This window comes from Eleutherodactylus coqui, chromosome 4 (assembly GCF_035609145.1).
Source record: "Eleutherodactylus coqui strain aEleCoq1 chromosome 4, aEleCoq1.hap1, whole genome shotgun sequence".
Taxonomy (NCBI): domain Eukaryota; kingdom Metazoa; phylum Chordata; class Amphibia; order Anura; family Eleutherodactylidae; genus Eleutherodactylus; species Eleutherodactylus coqui.
In genome coordinates, this window is record NC_089840.1 from 274,324,825 (window position 1) to 274,344,756 (window position 19,932).

The 19,932-nt window shown below is 45.4% G+C and overlaps 2 protein-coding genes across 2 annotated transcripts in view; both read left to right on the forward strand.

Annotated features, from left to right (window-relative positions):
* The first annotated feature begins 229 nt into the window (after positions 1–229).
* LOC136624350 (zinc finger protein ZFP2-like) lies at positions 230–17,958 on the forward strand. Its single transcript, XM_066598289.1, has 7 exons — positions 230–361; positions 6,021–6,153; positions 8,412–8,591; positions 8,681–8,804; positions 8,887–8,951; positions 9,322–9,424; positions 15,857–17,958. Exons 1-7 carry the CDS (start codon positions 333–335, stop codon positions 17,116–17,118), a joined length of 1,896 nt encoding a protein of 631 aa, XP_066454386.1. The 5' UTR covers positions 230–332; the 3' UTR covers positions 17,119–17,958.
* The window catches only part of LOC136624386 (zinc finger protein ZFP2-like), a 190,336-nt gene continuing 184,862 nt past the window's right edge, over positions 14,459–19,932 (forward strand). The window contains exon 1 of the mRNA XM_066598354.1: positions 14,459–14,482. The gene's annotated coding sequence lies outside the window, so the exon portion shown is untranslated. The remainder of the gene's footprint in view (positions 14,483–19,932) is intronic.

The window sequence follows — 19,932 nt, forward strand, 5'->3', positions numbered from 1 at the left end:
GATTGAGCTAAAATTTTGCACAGATCACTTTTTTGTTGATTGGAACAAGATTGGCAGTCGGGAGCTAAACTTTTAGAAAGTTGAAAAATAAGGGCCCCCCTAATGCACACGAACGCTTTTTTAATCTATTTTCAGATCTGAAAATCTATACGAAAATCAGGTGGCTATAGCGCCCATTCATCTGAGTGGGGGAATTCACATAGACTTTTTTGTTTTTTCAGACGAATAGTCTAAGTAAAAAAAAAATTGCAGCTTCTCCCATTCTTGTCCAAATCTCAGCCGAAAACAGTACCTGTCACTATGTGGTGTCCCGGACATCAGACTGCACATGGATGGGATGGTCAAGTGCCGAGGATCCCGGGTAAAACGTTTTAAGTGTCTGTGCGCATGTATCCTTAGGCCCCACTGACAGCTCAGACTGATATCTAACTTACAACCTGCATTCTTACCTGTGAGTGCGATGTGTGTTTTGTCAAAAAAGGCATCGCTGCACATGAGATTTTTATGTGTGTGAAAATAGCATGTTGTTCAAATAGTAAAACAGAACATTCACAATGCCTCGTATAAACATCACACAGGACGCCAGTGTGGGGCAAATAGAAAATATTGAGCGATATCACCCCAATGGAGGACACGTTGCGATCTCTCTAACTCTTAATCCGAGAGAAAAATCGCTCATGTAAAATAATGGGTTCTTTTCTCGTGTGATTTGTGTGCATCTCGCAACGCAGAGAAATCGTACTGAAAATCGCCCGTGTAAATACACCCTTATTTATAGCTGTCTTTATGTCCTAACCTTATGTAAACAAAAAAGGTTTGGAACGGTGTTAACCAGTAAAGCAAGATGTGATTGTTCTCGGTAAGAGAAACCAAGTAATCTTGTAGATCTTCCTCCAGCTTCAATGCAACAGAGCTGAAGAGGTGTAATATATATAAAATATAGGCATGGTGTACTTTGCTTTCTGACACACAAAAAGGAGCATTTTATTCTCAAAGAACATTGCCTAAGGATTCCCAAACTGCACACCTCTAATACCCTTTATGCACAGCATCTTTGCTACAGGACTTCTAAGAGACTGCTGAACCACCTTATCAATGTCTTCTACGGCACCAAGAAAAAGGCCCTTATGGAGATACAAACTTTAAGGAACACACTTACAGAGGACTTGAAACTGAAAATGCAATGCTTATACATAAACCTACGGTTGTGCCTAATTAAGAACAAGGAAAAAGGCCGTTCAGGGACACCCTGAGACCAGAGCAGGCCTGTACCCAAACGCCATTCAGGAACACCCTGAGCCCAGAGCAGGCCTGTACCTAAACGCCATTCAGGAACACCCTGAGCACAGAGCAGGCCTGTATCCAAACACGGTTCAGGAAGACCCTGAGTCCAGAGCAGGCCTGTACCCAAACGCCGTCCAGGAAGACCCTGAGTCCAGAGCAGGCCTGTACCCAAACGCCGTCCAGGAAGACCCTGAGTCCAGAGCAGGCCTGTACCCAAACGCCGTTCAGGAAGGCCCTGGGTCCAGAGCAGGCCTGTACCCAAACGCCGTCCAGGAAGACCCTGAGTCCAGAGCAGGCCTGCACCCAAACGCCGTTCAGGAAGACCCTGGGTGCAGAGCAGGCCTGTACCCAAACGCCGTCCAGGAAGACCCTGGGTCCAGAGCAGGCCTGCACCCAAACGCCGTTCAGGAAGACCCTGGGTCCAGAGCAGGCCTGTACCCAAACGCCGTTCAGGAAGACCCTGGGTCCAGAGCAGGCCTGTACCCAAACGCCGTTCAGGAAGACCCTGGGTCCAGAGCAGGCCTGTACCCAAACGCCGTTCAGGAAGACCCTGGGTCCAGAGCAGGCCTGTACCCAAACGCCGTTCAGGAAGACCCTGGGTCCAGAGCAGGCCTGTACCCAAACGCCGTTCAGGAAGAGCCTGGGTCCAGAGCAGGCCTGTACCCAAACGCCGTTCAGGAAGAGCCTGAGTCCAGAGCAGGCCTGTACCCAAACGCCGTTCAGGAAGAGCCTGAGTCCAGAGCAGGCCTGTACCCAAACGCCGTTCAGGAAGAGCCTGAGTCCAGAGCAGGCCTGTACCCAAACGCCGTTCAGGAAGAGCCTGAGTCCAGAGCAGGCCTGTACCCAAACGCCGTTCAGGAAGAGCCTGAGTCCAGAGCAGGCCTGTACCCAAACGCCGTTCAGGAAGAGCCTGAGTCCAGAGCAGGCCTGTACCCAAACGCCGTTCAGGAGGAGCCTGAGTCCAGAGCAGGCCTGTACCCAAACGCCGTTCAGGAAGAGCCTGAGTCCAGAGCAGGCCTGTACCCAAACGCCGTTCAGGAGGAGCCTGAGTCCAGAGCAGGCCTGTACCCAAACGCCGTTCAGGAGGAGCCTGAGTCCAGAGCAGGCCTGTACCCAAACGCCGTTCAGGAGGAGCCTGAGTCCAGAGCAGGCCTGTACCCAAACGCCGTTCAGGAGGAGCCTGAGTCCAGAGCAGGCCTGTACCCAAACGCCGTTCAGGAGGAGCCTGAGTCCAGAGCAGGCCTGTACCCAAACGCCGTTCAGGAGGAGCCTGAGTCCAGAGCAGGCCTGTACCCAAACGCCGTTCAGGAGGAGCCTGAGTCCAGAGCAGGCCTGTACCCAAACGCCGTTCAGGAGGAGCCTGAGTCCAGAGCAGGCCTGTACCCAAACGCTGTAAAATCCTTCTGTTTCCCCTAAAATAAACCCTAGCTCCATGGAAAAAAAAATCACATAAGAGGCATTGTCCTCTCCACTGCAGGTCTCCTGTGCAGCTCCCACACTACTTTGTAGGCCTCTGAAAGCACTTCCTGGTCAGGGGGTTGAAAAACCCTGCCTCCAGGTAGCCCTGCTACTGATTGGTTCATCGAGTGCTGCAGTGATTGGCTGAGTCATGGCACTCGAGAACCAATCAGAAGCAGCGTTAACTGGAGGTGGGGTTTTTCAACCCCCTGACCAGGAAGCACTACGGGAGGACTACAAACAAGTGCCAGAACTGCAGAGGAGATGTGCGGTGGAGCAGGCAACTCCTCTTAGGTGATCTATTGTACTGCCGTTTTTTTCATGTAGCTAGGGCTTATTTTCAGGTTATGGCTTATATTTCAAGCTCCTCTGAAAATCCCGGCAAAAGGGCACTACAAAGTTGCACGACTTTGTTATGACACACAATCACAATATCGCCACGAGAAAACGCAATGGTATTGCACAGAAAATAGATGTAATATCGCTGCTATTTTTCTTGCGGCAATATTGCTGTGTGAAAGAGGCCTTAGACTGAAATAGTTTTTTCATGACTAAGAGGGCACAGGACTTTAAAGGACTCAAACACCAGAGAAGAAGTCTGGACACCCACTCCTAGCTGCAACCCCACCTTGAACAAATATATAGACTCCTTTAGACATGTGGTTCAGTCTACTATACTGGACAAGCAGAAAAAGCATTTAATATCAATATGCAGGAAAGAAGGGCCATCTATGCACTCCAAAAAAATCTCCACAAGGAGATCACCATTAAGCCTGCAGATAAAGGCAGTGCAATAGTCCTAATGAACACATCAGACAACACAAAATAAGCAGACAGACAGCAGACGGGCACCGGATACTGTTCCAAACTGGATCAAGCAAAGGTTCAAAAATATGTTAGGGAATAGAGAAGGGTCATCAGACGTCTGTCTGTGGGCTCCACAAAACCTTTGGACTTGATACTGGAGAAACCCAGGATTGGTGTATTCTACATACTTCCCAAGCTACACAAAGCTGGCAACCCAGGGAGGCCAATTATGGGAACCCTCACTGAAAAAATCTTAGGATGGGTGGAAGGTGTCCTCAAACTACTGATGAGAAACACAACCAGCTACTTGCAAAACACCACAGACCTACTGAACAAACTATCAACCATAGGTCGCCTCCCCGATGGCGCCATCATGAATGTGGAATCCTTATACTCCAATCCCACACGAAGATGGAATGACTGCCTGCCAGGCACACCTTGAGACCAATAGAGTTGCCTCTGAATAGGTGCTACAAGATTCATCCTCACACACAATTATTTCTCCTTTGGCAAAGAGTGATTCCTGCAACTCACTGGAACCACCATGGGCAGTAAAATGGCACCACAATATGCCAACCCTTTCATGTCAAAACTGAAGAGTGACTTTCTGACGTCCTGCTACAATTGATGACAAGCAAGAACTAATAAAATTCCATGAGAGATTCAATGCATTCCACCCCACCATAAACTTGATATTAAGCTACTTGTATACAAAAATCAACTTTTTGGACACCATCATAAAAATTTCTAACAATTCGATACAGATATCCCTATACTGGAAACCGATTGATCGGACCACATACCTCAGATGGGACAGTTGCCATCCTAAGCACATCAAAAAGTCCATCGTCTACAGCCAGGCCATCAGATGCAACCAGATCTGCTCCAACCCAACAGACAGAGAGGAACATTTTATACCATCTTAAAAGAACATTTTTAAATCAGGGCTACCACCTCAATTGATGACCAAATCACCAAAGCCACCAGGATACCCAGAAATCAACAACTCCAATACACAGAGAAGGAAGAAAACAATTGTGTACCTCCTAGTAGTGACCTACAATCCGCAGCTAGAGGTACTAAGGAAAAAGGCAAAGAATCTCTATCATACCCTACACCAGGATGACCGTCTGAAAACCATATTACCGGACCCTCTGCTTCTGTGCTACAAGCAACCTCCAAAGTTGAAGAACTTTATAATGAGGAGTGCATTGCCCTCTGACACACAACGGAATTTATCCCTGTAATATAAAGAGCTGCAAGACTTACTCACATGTACTGACTATGGACAAGATACAAATCCCTAACACAGAGCAGGACTACAAGATCCCGGGGACATTTGCTTCTTCCAAGTCCAATGTTGTGTTCCTGATCCCATGCAGTGAATGTCATGTTGGGGGCCTTTATGTTGGAGAAGCAGGACAAAAACTTAGAGCAAGAATGAGATCTCATCGCCACACAATTAAAGAAAGATAGAATTACCTGTGGGCAAGCATTTTTCTAGTCATGGACACAACATACAACATATGAAAGTTACCATACTAAAAGGCGATTTTCAAATCTCCGCATCACAGCAGAATTTGGAAGTACAAATTTATAACCATCCTGGATACTCTCAAGAAGTAATGACCCTCGGAGCGGGCTTTTTCCATCAGTGGAGAATAAGAGAAATCTGTAGCAGAGATAACACGCTGCCCTGGTGACCCCCTAACACCAATTTAGAGACCATAAAACGTTCACATCCCTTAAGGCACATTTACGCGCAAAAAATGATTGCTCAGAATTTGTTCAAAATGCAGAGAGATTGACAGTTTTAGCAATCATTTTGCATAAGTTGCTAATGGGCACTAATGCAAATTAGTAATTACGCATTCCTTTGCATGTAAATGACCCTCCAGGAGCTGTATGCAGAGAACAGCAGGTGGTCTGTTCTCTGCATATAGCTCCTTTGTTCTGCTGTGAGACTGCAAGCTAAATACAGTGTAATCAGTGCTCCTGTGTAGAACACAGCATGCGGTCTGAATTATGGTTTTTAAGCTCACCTAAATATCATCGTTTAGATGAAAAGTGCATGATGGTAGCTGTTGTTTGAATGAATTTTGAGTGATAATCGTTGCGTGTAAATGGGGCTTTGCTAGTGGACTAATCAAGTATTTACTCCTCTGCTCATGCTGTTCTGGAATTGTTTTAAGTGCAAATTAATCACACCATGTTTGTGTCTTTTTATATGTGTGTATGCATATGTGTATGTATGTAATATAAAATATCTCTTCGGATCTATTCCATTTAAGTTTGAGGAAGAACCCTGAGTAGGTTTGAAGGCTCGCTATTACATCATGTACTTTTATTAACCATTAAAAAGTATCATAACTACAAGATTGGTTTCTCTTACTGAGAACAATCACATTTTGAATCCCCTATAATCCAGAGATTTCAGGTGGCTTACATTGCCTCGTCTTCTCTCCATTCAGGATCCTCAGCTGCTATCATCTATATCAGATCGTTTTTCTGATTGACCCGACAGGAATGGATAGGAAGCGGGACAAGATGGCGGAGAGTATATTCACCCTCACCCTAGAGATACTCTTCCAGCTTACAGGAGAGGTGAGAGATTCTGGGGATGACGTCACGATCCATCATTCTTATCTATGTCAGTCTCTGGTCACATCTACGGCAGAGGGTTTACTGCCGATTCATCATAAATGCCGGGAAAATAATAGTTGTTCTGGTAGAATGACAGAAACCGGAGAGATCTACTATAACCCCATAGTGATTAAGCTTGTTTGCGCCTTAGTGACCAGGTCAGATTTTGGAAATCTGACATGTCACGTTAACATAGAATAGCTCTGTAAATGTTTTGCATATCCAAGTGATTCTGACAGTGCTTTTTCACCACATATTGTACTTCATTTAGGCAGTAAAAATGGACTGATAGAATTTGTGTATATTTATTAAAAGTGCCAAAATTGGGAAAATTTTGAAAAAAATGTCATTTATTCATTTTCAATTGCAATATTTCAAATATGTGCAAAAATACTGTACACATTTTTGACCAGATATATATTTCCATCTGTTTACTTTATTCTGGATGCTTATTTGAAAAACTTTAGATTTTTTTTAATCATTTGGGAGAAGTACAGATTTAACATTATTTATTAACATTTTGAGGAACGCTTTGTTTTCCTGTACCTAGCCAAGATTGCAAAGGCTCATAGGTGTCAGAATGATGGATACACCCATAAATGACCCCTATTTTAAAAACTTCAGCCTTAATGTATTTACTGAGGGGGGTCATGAATATTTTGACCCTACTGTTTCATTTCAGGAGGTAATGCAATATAGAGGATAAAAAAGAAATTTTTTTTTTCCAAATGTCATTCTAAAGATAGGATTTTTTTCTATAATAACAAGCGAAAATGAGGATTTGAACCCCAAAATCGATACCCCATGTATTCAGAAACATACCAGTTGTGGCCCAAATATTATATCCATATGCACAACGGGGCCCAAAATGAAAGGAGCAGCTGGTGGCTTTCAGAACAGAAATTTTGCTTGAAGGCTTTTAAGGCTGCATAGTACACTTGTAGAGACCTTGAGCAGTCAAAATGATGGAGAACCCCCACAAATAAATGCATTTTGAAAACTAGACCCCTTAACAAATTTATCTAGGGATGTACTGCGTATTTTGACCCCACAGTTTTTAAATTAATTTAAGTAAAGCAGAACAAAAAAAAATACAATTTTCATTTTTTTTCTATTTGTGTCATTTAAAAAAGAGTGTTTTTTGTACTGTGCACATAAGAATGAAGACTTGCTCCCCAAAATGGATCCCCCTGTTTGTCCTGTGTTCAGAAACATACCTGTTGTGGGCCTAATCTGCTTACTGGTCATATGGCTAGGCTTTTAATGGAGGGAACACCCATTGGATTTCAGGGCAAAACTGAATAAATTTCAGGCCCCATTGCTAACTTGTAGAATGATTAAACTGCCAAAATAATAGAATGACCCCCCACAAGTGACCCATTTTGAAATCTAGACCCCTTAGTCAATTTATCTAGGTGTGTACTGGGCATTCTGACTCCATTTTTTTTTTGAAAGATTATTATGAAGCAGTTGAAAAATAAAATTTTGTGAGGGGAGATGAAAGTTAAACTTTTATTTCACTTTTAAAAATTTTTCTGTGATTGCTGTTATCCATTGGATAGCGGCGATCACTGGCAGGGGATCATCCACCGCGGTCACTGGTGACATCTTTTGTCTCCCAGCTACCTTCAGTAGCCGGGAGCCGGGAAATTTCAAATCCCCCACGCCTATCCAATCTTCTGCGTGGGACATCGTGGAGGATGCGGGTGAGTAGATTCAGCACCCTTCATGGATCCGATCTGGATGGGGAGCTGAAACTCGTAACTTTTTTTGACTTTTTATTTATATTCATCCATTACAGCTATTGAATAGTAGCGATCGCATGACTGGAGGTCAGATATCCCAGCCCATTATGACAGCTCCAGGCTGTCGGCTACCTACTGCAGCAGACAGCATGGAGCTGTCACGTCCACAGCCTACGTTGCTTTAAATCTCAGAGCAAGCGTTTTTTTACAGCCACTAAACGAGGACGTAAAAAGGCAATGGGGCCGTCACTAAGAGGTTAAGGCAATTGGAGGTTGTTGGAGGTCATTATTGTCTATTATCTAACAGAACAAAAACACTGATAATTCTGTTCTTCAGCTCCTGAAACTGAGTAGAACAACAAAGATGATGAGCACAGATGTGAATAGAACCTTAATTGTGGGCCATAACTGGAGACATGAAGGCCTCTGGGAATGTCTGCAGTGATATTTATGGATGTATCACCCCATAAACAGGATTACACAGTAGTGAAGAAGACTTCTAGTGATGGCTGTCAGGCCCCGATGTATGATGGATGGGGAAGACCCCTGAGCCCAATCACAGGGCCTCCACCTCACCCCTTGATACTGGAGGAGATCAATGAGCAGAAGATCCTAGAACTCACCAACAAGATGATTGAGCTGCTGACTCGAGAGGTGATGCTGCTGGGAATGCTGGGACATTATACAGTAACGCTATGGCGGTATAATGTGTCTGGGTGATGACGGTATCATTGTGTTGTCAGGTTCCTATAAAGTGTCAGGAAGTTGCTGTCTATTTCTCCATGGAGGAGTGGGAGTATTTAGGAGGACACAAGGATCTGTACAAGGACGTCATGATGGAGGACCACCAACCCCCCCCATCACCAGGTAATAGACAGGACTAAATCCACATGGCCTTCATTATTTGTATATAGAGAATGAATTCAGTGGCTGTCTGTGTTTTTTGCAGGTAGATCCAGTAAGAGAACAGCAGCGGAGAGATGTCCCAGTGCTCTCCTTCCACAGGATGATCAGGTAGATGGAGAGAAGGTCTCATGAAATGTCCCCTCTGGTCTGTAGGACGGCTGGGAAGGTCTTGTGTTCAGTCTTATTATATGACTGATACTTGTGTAATGAGAAAGCTGGAGATGGCAGGATTACAGCCGACCGCAGACATTAGATCTCTGCATCTTATCACAATTTTCTGGTTCTGGAGACTTCTGGTTGGAATAAAGAAGCAGCAGGTTGGAGTTATATAGGAGACCTGCAGCTATTTGGCCCAGATCACTACTGCTGTCATGTCATTCCGGCTCCTCATACTAATTAATGACCTTTTCTGGTCATATAAAACCTTCCACACAACTTCTCCAACTGTGTGATGACTTTGACAGTATTTTTTTCACAGCTGGTGAAACTGGATGAAGATCTGCTCCCTATTGATGCTACAGAGACACATGTGAGGGGGGATCAGCCGTGTAAGGAGGAGATCCCTACAGATGACCCCCCAGGTGAGACTACATGTAGAGAAGAGTCTGTGTTGTCGGGGTTTTCAGCTGTATATTCCCTTATTCAGCCAAAGACAATGTTAAGCGGTTTTTTTTTCATTATACGCTACTCTAAAAAATTAAGGAACATTTAAATCACATTGAGTATAAAACTTTCAGTCCCGCACACGGAGACTCCAAATAGTTTTTTTCAGTCCATATTAAAAACAGATACAACCCAGAGAAAGAATGCGCCCCCTATGATGCGTTTCGGACCAACACTCAGTCTTTAGTCATAGTGTATGTGAATCTTCCCTGAACAACAATTTATGACAATGGAGTCACCCCACATCATACAATCACAGATCCGTGGGCGGCCCATATACCAGCAATATAGTAAAATACCTGTATACACAAATAATACCGTCCAGCAGGAGATTAATAAGGAAACTACACACATATCAAAAAGTCATGTGTCTGTTTAGCCGCGTTCTTGTTATAAATGGTTGTCCATGGGAGATATACATATTCTATGACTAAGGATGAAGTTTTGGTATGAAACACGACATAGAGCATGCAACCTTTCTCCAGTTTGGGACTGTCTGATGTTTAATATTGAGTAACCCTTTTATGACCAAAGGTTATTGATGCACCTGTGTGTAGGAAACATTCTACAGTTTTTAGAAAAAAATGTCTTTCGAACGCTATATTTTACCTGCATTATATATTTCCATTTTTACTTTCATTGGACTGTGGGACGGCTCACTTTTTGTGGGGTGACCTGTAGTTTGTATTGGTACCATTTTGGGGAACTTAACTATTGAATGGCTTTTCATTCTATTTTATTCTTGGAGTGACCAAAATAAATGCAGATTGGAGCACTCCCTTCCTTCTAAAGGCAGATGAGCACAGGGGCACACACTGCTGGAGTCCCGGAGCTCTACGGTCTTTGACAATTAGGAGAGTATTCTTTCCCCCTCTCTTCCTTCCACTTTCTTCTTACCATCACCAGTACCACCAACACTGGCACTACCACCACCTTTTTCACTCCACTCCCACCTTCACACCTCTCTACTTATACCGAGCCCCCTAGCAGATGTTCCTTGGCGCAGTATACCCCTGCGTGATACGAAGGCTTCTCTACGGGAGACTGTTCCATTTTCTCCTCCTTTGCACTCCTCCTTACAGCTTGGGAAACCGCTGCAGTGGTCCTGCTGGAGGGGAGGCAGTGTCTCATGGGGGTGCTGGAGGACTCCTTCTGGGTCCTTGTCCCTGGTGGCACTGATTTTCATCACCACTTCACGACTAGCCAAGATTATTTCGGAAGCTACTGGTGGTAAGATTTCTTATCTACCACAAAACAAAGCCAACCATGCGTGGTTCTGTACAGAAGAAGAGGCCTCAGTTTTGTTCCATTTGCCACTTTAGCCCCCGGACCTGGGATAGCAAAAAATATTTGCAAGGCTTTCCTACAAACCACATCTCTCCTGGTGTCCCTCACCACCATACTCCAAGTCAGCATTAACTAAATCTACCATGTGTATGGCAGTACCCAACCAAGCCATCCAGAGTGGGAGGATGACTTTCCCTATTCAGGGAGACCTAACTTGCTCGTGTCTCAGACATCTGTGTTCGGGAAGTCATCTATTCAAACTACGCAATAGAGTTTTCCGACCACCACCAAGATTGCTTCCTCAGTTCCAGAATTCCAGTTTTTCCTTCAAAGGCTAAAGTTTTGGCTTATGCAATACACACAATCTCCTCTTAGGGTGTAATTGTCCCTGTTTTTCCCTTTGAACAGTTCAGGGATTCTGTTTCAATCTTTCATGCTACACAAGGAGGTCGGCACTGTCCGACCCGTTCTGGATCTGAAAAGATTAAATCGATATGTCAAGGTTCAACACTTCCACATGCAGTCATTGAGATCTGCCATTGCGTCTGTGGAACCAGGGGAGTTTCTGTCATCCGTCGACATCAAGGATACGTATCTTCAATTCCCCAATGTCCAGCACATCAGCGATTCACCCAGTGATGAGTGGGTGGTTTACAGAAAAATAGAGGATGCACTAAGGCCTGGATCACACAATCCTGCAGCCGAATCCGTGTGTACCTGCAGAAATAAACATTAGAAGGCAGCTTCTTACCTTTCCGGATCCAGCGAAGGTCCTCTCCATCGCAGCCGGATCTTCTGTCTTCAGCACTACCGATGCCCAACGGGTGTGCAGTGTTTTTTTTTTTTAAAACTCCCTGCGAATCCGCGGCACATCCGCAGTGACAGCTGCTGGTGTGCCGCATATGGGACTTCAAAGAAAGCCGTCTCTGCGGGATTGGCAGAAAAATAGCGCATGCTGCAACCCGCACGCCGGGAAAAAAAATCACATCCGCATCCTAAAATGCTGCTATGTGAGCGCCCATGTATCCCCATGGTCGGTTTGATTTGCGGATCCCCCGCAGGGGTGACCCTGCGCGCGGGTTCTGCAAATCAAATCCACCCATGTGAGCCAAGCCTTACTTGGAGGAGGATTTTGCAGGCACCAAAAAGCCTCAAGGTTCACTTATAAAGTAAGCATTAAAGCATATGGAGGCTTTACATCTCTATATTCCATGCTTGAAAGAGGAGGTGAATCTGTTTATAAGGCCTCCAAAATGCATTGCACTTCTCTGTGATTCCTGTACTGTTTGTCCTGCATCCATGGAATGAAAACTGAAGGAGTTCCTATTCTCCCAAGAAACCTGAATAATATGTGATACTGAGGTAGCTCCTGTGCTCTGGAACCTTACTAGCTGTATGAGCCGTGGATAACAGCAACAGCTGAGAGCTCTGGCTGTTTGTACTAAATTACTGTCACCGCACGGTAGTAAAACAGCACGTAAATACTCAGTTTACATAGATAGATGAATAACACAAGAAATAAGCTGATTGTCTTTTAGGATGGCTGTTAAAAATGTTCACGCCAGCGTTGAAGTGTCTCGTCATGGTTGGTACAAGGGCTGCTATCGGATTGGTGGATTGGCGTATGCCAACTGGTCCCTGAGGACCCTCAAATTCTGGCGACTGCTTTGTATGCTGCTCTTGGATTGCTTGACTTCAGACCCTCCTCAGCTTCATCAGCCAGAGCATTATAGTACCGCTCCCTGCCTTTCTTGGACTTTGCCCGGAACATGCCCTTCAGCCTCTTTCATTTTTGAGGTGGGCTTTTGCCTTCGCTTCAAGGGCCTGCATAGTGTCGTCTGTTAGCCAGGGCTGCCTTCGGGAATGCCGGTATCCAAGAACGGTCTTTGCGGCTTCACGGATAGCGTCTCTTGTGACATTCCAAGCTGCCTCTGGTTTATCTGGGAGATTCTTCAGAACGCGGAACCGGTTTTCAATTGCGATGTTGTATTGACATTCGAGTGCTGGATTTTCCCTCAGGGAGTCAATGTTTAATGAAGGTTGTGATCTGGTCTTATGGAGCAGACTGAGTGGAACTGCTATTTCAGCAACAAGCAAACGGTGGTCTGTGTTTGCTGGAGCTTCTGTCCCACGGTATACTCCACACGATTTGACAGAATTGCGATGACGAATGAGTATATGGTCCAGTTCCTTTTTCTGTTTGTCCATCGTTGGATATCCATGTAAACCTATGAAAGCAGCATCTCTGGAACCAGGACCCTGCTACTGTGAGGCCCATTGAGGCACAGAATGACAGCATCCGGTGTGAATTGTCATTGGTTGGGCCTTCGCCAAAGGATCCAACGACGTCTTCGTAGCCAGGAGTCTGGGGACCTGGGTTTGCATAAAGGTCGCCGAACACTAGGAGTACATCGTGCAGAGGGACGGACTGCACAATGGCGGCGAGCTGGTATTAAAAGGCATCTTTGTTTGCAGCTGTGTGTTCTTCAGTTGGTGCATATGCCACAATGATGGACATGTGACTGTGACGATGAACAAACCTGGCGTACAGCAGACGTGGAGAGATCGGATGCCACATTTCCATGGACTGATTTATGGAAGGGCGAAGGATCAGTGCCACTCTCTGGGTGTGGTCCAAGGCACAGGAGTGTAATATGATGGAGCCATTAACCTCGCACTCGTAATAATGCAGTAGACGAGCTTCATTGATGCTGGCTACAGTGATGCTCCATCACGGGAAGAGATCCATTATGCTATTCACAAACTTCAACACAGACGTGCTGCCGGCTGAGATGGCATTTCACCTGAACTGCTGAAATGTGCAATTAAGCCGATAAGCACTGCTTTACATCAACTATTTCTGTGCATCTGGTCTTGTGGGAAAGTCCCTGTCGAATGGAAGGAGGGCATCATTCTCGTCCTGTACAAGAGGAAGGGCTCCAAAACAGCATGCACTAGCTACAGGCCGATAACGGACCTTTCAGTTCCCGGCAAGGTCTTCACGCACATTCTACTCTCAAGGGTAGAGCCACTCCTGACCTCCAAGCGGAGACCCTAGGAGTCAGGCTTCAAGGCAGGCGGCCCCACCATGGCTACCATACTCGCTCTTAGGCTCCTCTCAGAGATACACAGAGAATTTAACAGACCGCTCCTCGTCGCGTATGTCGATCTCAAGGCGGCGTTCGACTTGGTCGACAGAGAAGCCCTCTGGAAGGCCTTGCGTGGCATTGGCGTACCCACATCCTTTCTAAGCCTACTAAAAGACATGCATCAGGGCAGATCCGCCAAAGTCTGTAGCAACAGTTCAACCTCTGCTAGTTTTGAGACCTCGTCTAGTGTTCAACAAGGTTGCGTCTTGGCTCCCGCACTCTTCTCTGTCACTCTTCCGGAGTACCACTTCACCGACCTGGACTACGCTGACTATGTGGCACACTTGGATGTCACATCTAATAATCTGAGACGCTCATTGGAATAGTTCAATTTTGAGGCATCCTGTCTTGGGCTTCACATCTCCTGGCAAAAAGCAAAGCTAACATTGTCTTGTCTTCTCTCCATTCAGGATCCTCAGCTGATATCTTCTATATCAGATAATCATGATTGGCAGTACAAGGATGGATAGGAAGAGGGACAAGATGGTGGAGAGTATATTAAACCTCACCCTAGAGATACTCTTCCAGCTTACAGGAGAGGTTAGGGATTCTGCGGATGACATCACGTTCCATCATTCTTATCTATGTCAGTCTCTGGTCACATCTATGGCACAGGATTTACTGTCAATTCATCAGAAATACCAGGAAAATAATAGAACCGGTTGTTCTGGTAGAATGACAGAAACCCAACCGATCTACTATAAGGCAATTGGAGATTGTCTGTCATCTAGCAGAACCAAAACTCTGATTATTTTTGTTCTTCTGCTTCTGTGACTGAGTAGAACAAAGGAGATGATGAACACAGATGTGAGGAGAATCCTAATAATTGTTGGACATAACTGAAGACATGAAGGACTCTGGGAATGTCTGCAGTGATATTTATGGATGTATCTCCCATAAACATGATTACACAGTAGTGAAGAAGACTTCTAGTGATTGCTGTCAGGCCCAGGTGTCTGATGGATGAGGAAGACCCCTGAGCCCAATCACAGGGCCTCCACCTCACCCCCTGATACTGAAGTAGATCAATGAGCAGAAGATCCTAGAACTCACCAACAAGATGATTGAGCTGCAGAATCTAGGAGCTGGCGCAATCCCTCCGGACTTAGACATAAACGGACAGAGAATCAACGCTGTCAGTGAGTTTGTGTACCTCAGAAGCGTTCAGCACACAGATGCGGCTGTGTTTCAGTACATCCTGCAGAAGCTAGCGCTGGCAGCCCCAACAATGAGATTTCTGGATAATCTCTGGTGGAGGCAGAACATAACAATCAGGACTAAGATTTGATTTTACCAGACCTGCGTAATGCCGATATTATTGTATGCTTCAGAGACCTGGACCTTGCTGTCATAAACCACTGAGCATCTGGAGTCCTTTCACATACGATGCCAATGCCAGATTCTCAGTGTCTGTTGGTTCGACTTAATCAGAAACAGCGAGATACAGGCTTGTACGGAGATTGAGTGAATCACAGAAACAATAAGAAGGAGACGACTCACACTTTCTGGTCATGTTGCACGCTTGTCAGAAGCTGTCCTGGCCCACGGTGCTCTAGCCGCAGCAATTGCTAGGAAAATTGAGAGACGACCCCCTGCCGGATGGCGAAGGCCTTCTGGTCGTTTGCGGCGCTCGTGGGTGCAACAGATAGGCAACGGTACCTCCTCCGACATCAACACGGAATGGAACAATGATCTCGGTCGTGGTCATTCTAGATCGGCACTATGGACCCTGGTCATCCAAACGAGATAACCAACAAATTACTGTGCTTCCTGTAAATGGGAAAACCCCTTATATTTGAATTTCAATGCAAACTTTACAATTTGTTTGAACATTTTATATACAAATGTCATAAAGTATCAGTATAATTGTAATGTAGCATTCAAAAATATTAAAATCAATTTTATTCTTGGCAGATGATGACACCAGGAGCTCAGAGGGATATCTGATGATAACAGATTGTAAAGTGGAAGATCCTGGTATCATACAAGATGCATATGAAGAGCCTCCTATTATCCCAATTATGCCCTCAGCCCTTCACAGCAAAGATCTGTCCTCTGATCATTCTAAACAGGTTCCATTTTCTGATTCATTACAGAATTTTAAACAAAATAAAATTTACAGAACAGATGTTGAACATCAAAGAGTTCACACAGGAGAGAATCCACATTCATGTTCCGAATGTGGGAAATGTTTTAAGCAGAAATCAGATCTTGAGAGACATCAGAGAATTCACACAGGAGAGAAGCCATATTCATGTTCCGAATGTGGGAAATGTTTTAGCCGAAAAGCATATCTTGTGTTACATCAGAGAATACACACAGGGGAGAAGCCATATTCATGTTCTGAATGTGGGAAATGTTTTAACCGAAGAGAACATCTCGTGTTACATCACAGAGTTCACACAGGAGAGAAATCATATTCATGTTCTGATTGTGGGAAAGGTTTTAATCAGAAATCACATCTTGTTGTACATAGGAGAATTCACACAGGAGTGAAGCCGTTTTCATGCTCCGAATGTGAGATATGTTTTAACAATAAAGCAGATCTTGTTAAACATCACAGAATTCACACAGGAGAGAAACCATATTTATGTAATGAATGTGGGAAACGTTTTAACCGAAAATCAAATCTTGCGTTACATCAGACAATTCACACAGGAAAGAAGCCATTTGCATGTTCTACATGTGGGAAAAGTTTTAGCAAAAAATCAAATCTTGTGTTACATCAGAGAATTCACACAGGAGAGAAGCCATTTTCATGTTCTGAATGTGGTAAATGTTTTAACAATAAACCAGCTGTTGGTCAACATGAGAAAATTCACACAGCCGAGAAACCATATTCATGTCCTGAATGTGGGAAATGTTTTAACCGAAAATCAAATCTTGTGTTACATCAGAGAACTCACACAGGGGAGAAGCCATTTTCATGTTCTGATTGTGGGAAATGTTTTAACCGAAAATCACATCTTGTGTTACATCAGGGAACTCACACAGGGGAGAAGCCATATTCCTGTTCTGATTGTGGGAAATGTTTTAAGCAGAAATCACATCTTGCTGTACATCAGAGAGTTCACACAGGGGAGAAACCATATTCATGTTCTGATTGTGGGAAATGTTTTAAGCAGAAATCAAATCTTGTGTTACATCAGAGAAATCACACAGGAGAGAAACTATAAATGTCCTGAATGTGGGAAATGTTTACAGCTAAATCAAATCTTGTTAGACATCAGAGAAGTCACTCAGGGGAGAAAGCATTTTCATATCCTGAAAGTTAGGAGTATTTTACTCACATAGGAAAAACCATATTAATGTTTTGAATTTGGCAAATACAGCACTCACAAATCTCATCTAGTTAAACATCAAATAACTTATCAGGGAAGAAGCCATTTTTTGACTGATGAATAGTACAAGAAAAATATCCAACATTAAGGTCACATGCACACTGCTGAGACAGATTCCGGCTGCGAAATCTTGCAGCAAAGTCAGGCCCTGTGCCGACCAGTGACCCCTATGTATCTGTTTTGGATGTACTTTGGATGTGCCGGCTGGCACGCCATCACACATGTGCAATGCAGAGAATGACGCGCCGATGCTGATGCGAATTCGCAGTGATTTTAAAACAGATGGCTTCCATTGACTGAAATGGAAGTCGTCCATTCGAGTCTCGCACAAAAATGGAGTATGCTGCAATTCTTTCTCCGTGAGCGGACATCACAAGGGATTTTCGCTTGTGTGCTTGGGAGAATCATTTTAAATTGTATGTTATGGACAGACATTGATGTGGAATTTGCCAGGGGGGTGTCTGGCTGCAAATTCCACAGCAAAAATCTGTCCATATGCATTGGGCCTAAAAGTCAAAGCAGTTACATGTATTACAAGATGATTAAGAACTATATGCAACTGCCAGTTAATGTCTATTATCTAAAATTCAACTAGAACCTTGATAGCACATCTATATACCAACCGTGTGTATAGAATATTTCACATTAATATGTATAATTTAGTCTAAAAACCTGTTACCAATCACTAATAAATGTGTAAAACCTTACATGCTTGTGTTCTTTAAATGGTAAGCTATCACATTAGACTTCTGGAGATGGTCTGACACAGGACCATTTTACTAGCATAAATTCAATACCCATCTTCTATCAATGACATTGTGAAGGTATAACTCCATCAAACCTAAAAAGTCTTAAAAGTGTGAATAAACTGACTAAGTTCATCCTTCAATAAGACACCATCTTGAGCGGATAAAGAAGGTCCATTGATCGTCCAAATGTAGCCAATTCAGAGTCGCTTTACTGCTGTAAAGGCCGTAATGGAAAACAAATCTTTTCTCTGGAAGATTCTCCTCACTCTTCTCACCAAGCAATAGTCAACAGATGCTGCACGTTTTCTGAACCTATACGAGTACCATGGTCTTCCAGGACCACACTTCCACAGTGTGGGATGATTTTTCTGGCTGGGCGTGGAGTTCTCCAGCCATCCAATCACCACCGGTCTGCTGCATGTAAATATCAGCCCCTCTTTCAAGAGGGCACTAGTCATTTATTCATTTTACTATTTTACCTCATTCTCTCTTAGAACCTTGGTTTTTTGAGTCATGCATGTTCTACTGTGTTGCTTGCTTGCATTAGGTTCTGGGTGGGATTCCATGTTGTTAGTGTGAACAGCGACATGTTCAGTGTCTGTGTAGGTGACCAGACACTTGTTGTAATGAACTCCTTGTTCAAGTTTTATGTCCATTGTCTGTGTGTGTGTTAACTGTGTCCTGTTCAGTATATATATTATATACCAACTAGAGCAAGACAGGCCTCTAGGCCATTCCTATTGGGACAATCGCCCCGCTTGTAAGCAGGACTCCTGGGGTCAAGTTGTCTTGTTAGAATAAGGACAACTGAGACAATGAGGACCTTTGTTGTGAGTTTGTGAGCTTAAGGATCTTAAGCAGCTTAAATAAGAACCAGTACATCATGCATACTTCAGCTATTCGATCTACTTATGCGTGTTGGTATACTAGTTAAAGGGGTGGTCTCGCGAAACAAAGTGGGGTTATACACTTCCGTATGGCCATATTAATGCACTTTGTAATATACATCGTGCATTAAATATGAGCCATACAGAAGTTATTCCACTTACCTGCTCCGTTGCTAGCGTCCTCGTCTCCATGGTTCCGTCTAAATTCGCCGGCAGCTTGCTTTTTTAGACGCGCTTGCGCAGTCCGGTCTTCTCCATTCAGCACGAGCCGCTTCAGTGTGCTCCCCGCTACAGCTCTTCTGCGCATGCGCAGACGAGCTGTCACTGCTCGGGAGCGCGCTAGAGCGGCCATTCTGTACCTTCCTCTGTTAGAGGAAGGTGCAGAGCTGCCGAGCTGTCCGGAGAAGCCGCCCAGCTGTCCCGCCGTCCAGCTGTCCCGCCGTCCAGCTGTCCTGGTAAGTGATGGGCCGGGGGGGCTGCCGCTGCGCCGGGGGGGGGGGGCTGCCGCTGCGATGGGGGGGCTGTCGCTAGGCCGGGGGGGCTGCCGCTGCGCCGGGGGAACTAGCGCTGGGCCGGGGGGGCTGCCGCTGTGATGGGGGGGCTGTCGCTAGGCCGGGGGGGCTGCCGCTGCGCCGGGGGAACTAGCGCTGGGCCGGGGGGGCTGCCGCTGTGATGGGGGGGCTGTCGCTAGGCCGGGGGGGCTGCCGCTGTGATGGGGGGGGCTGTCGCTAGGCCGGGGGGGCTGCCGCTGCGCCGGGGGAACTAGCGCTGGGCCGGGGGGGCTGCCGCTGTGATGGGGGAACTAGCGCTGGGCCGGGGGGGGGGGGCTGTCGCTGGGCCGGGGGGGCTGCTGCTGTGATGGGGGAACTAGCGCTGGGCCGGGGGGCTGCCGCTTTGATGGGGGAACTAGCGCTGGGCCGGGGGGGCTGTGATGGGGGGGGGGGCTGCGCCGGTTACCTTCTGCCTGGCGGTGGGTGACAGGTCGGCGGTGTTCACTCCAGGGGTCCGGTCGG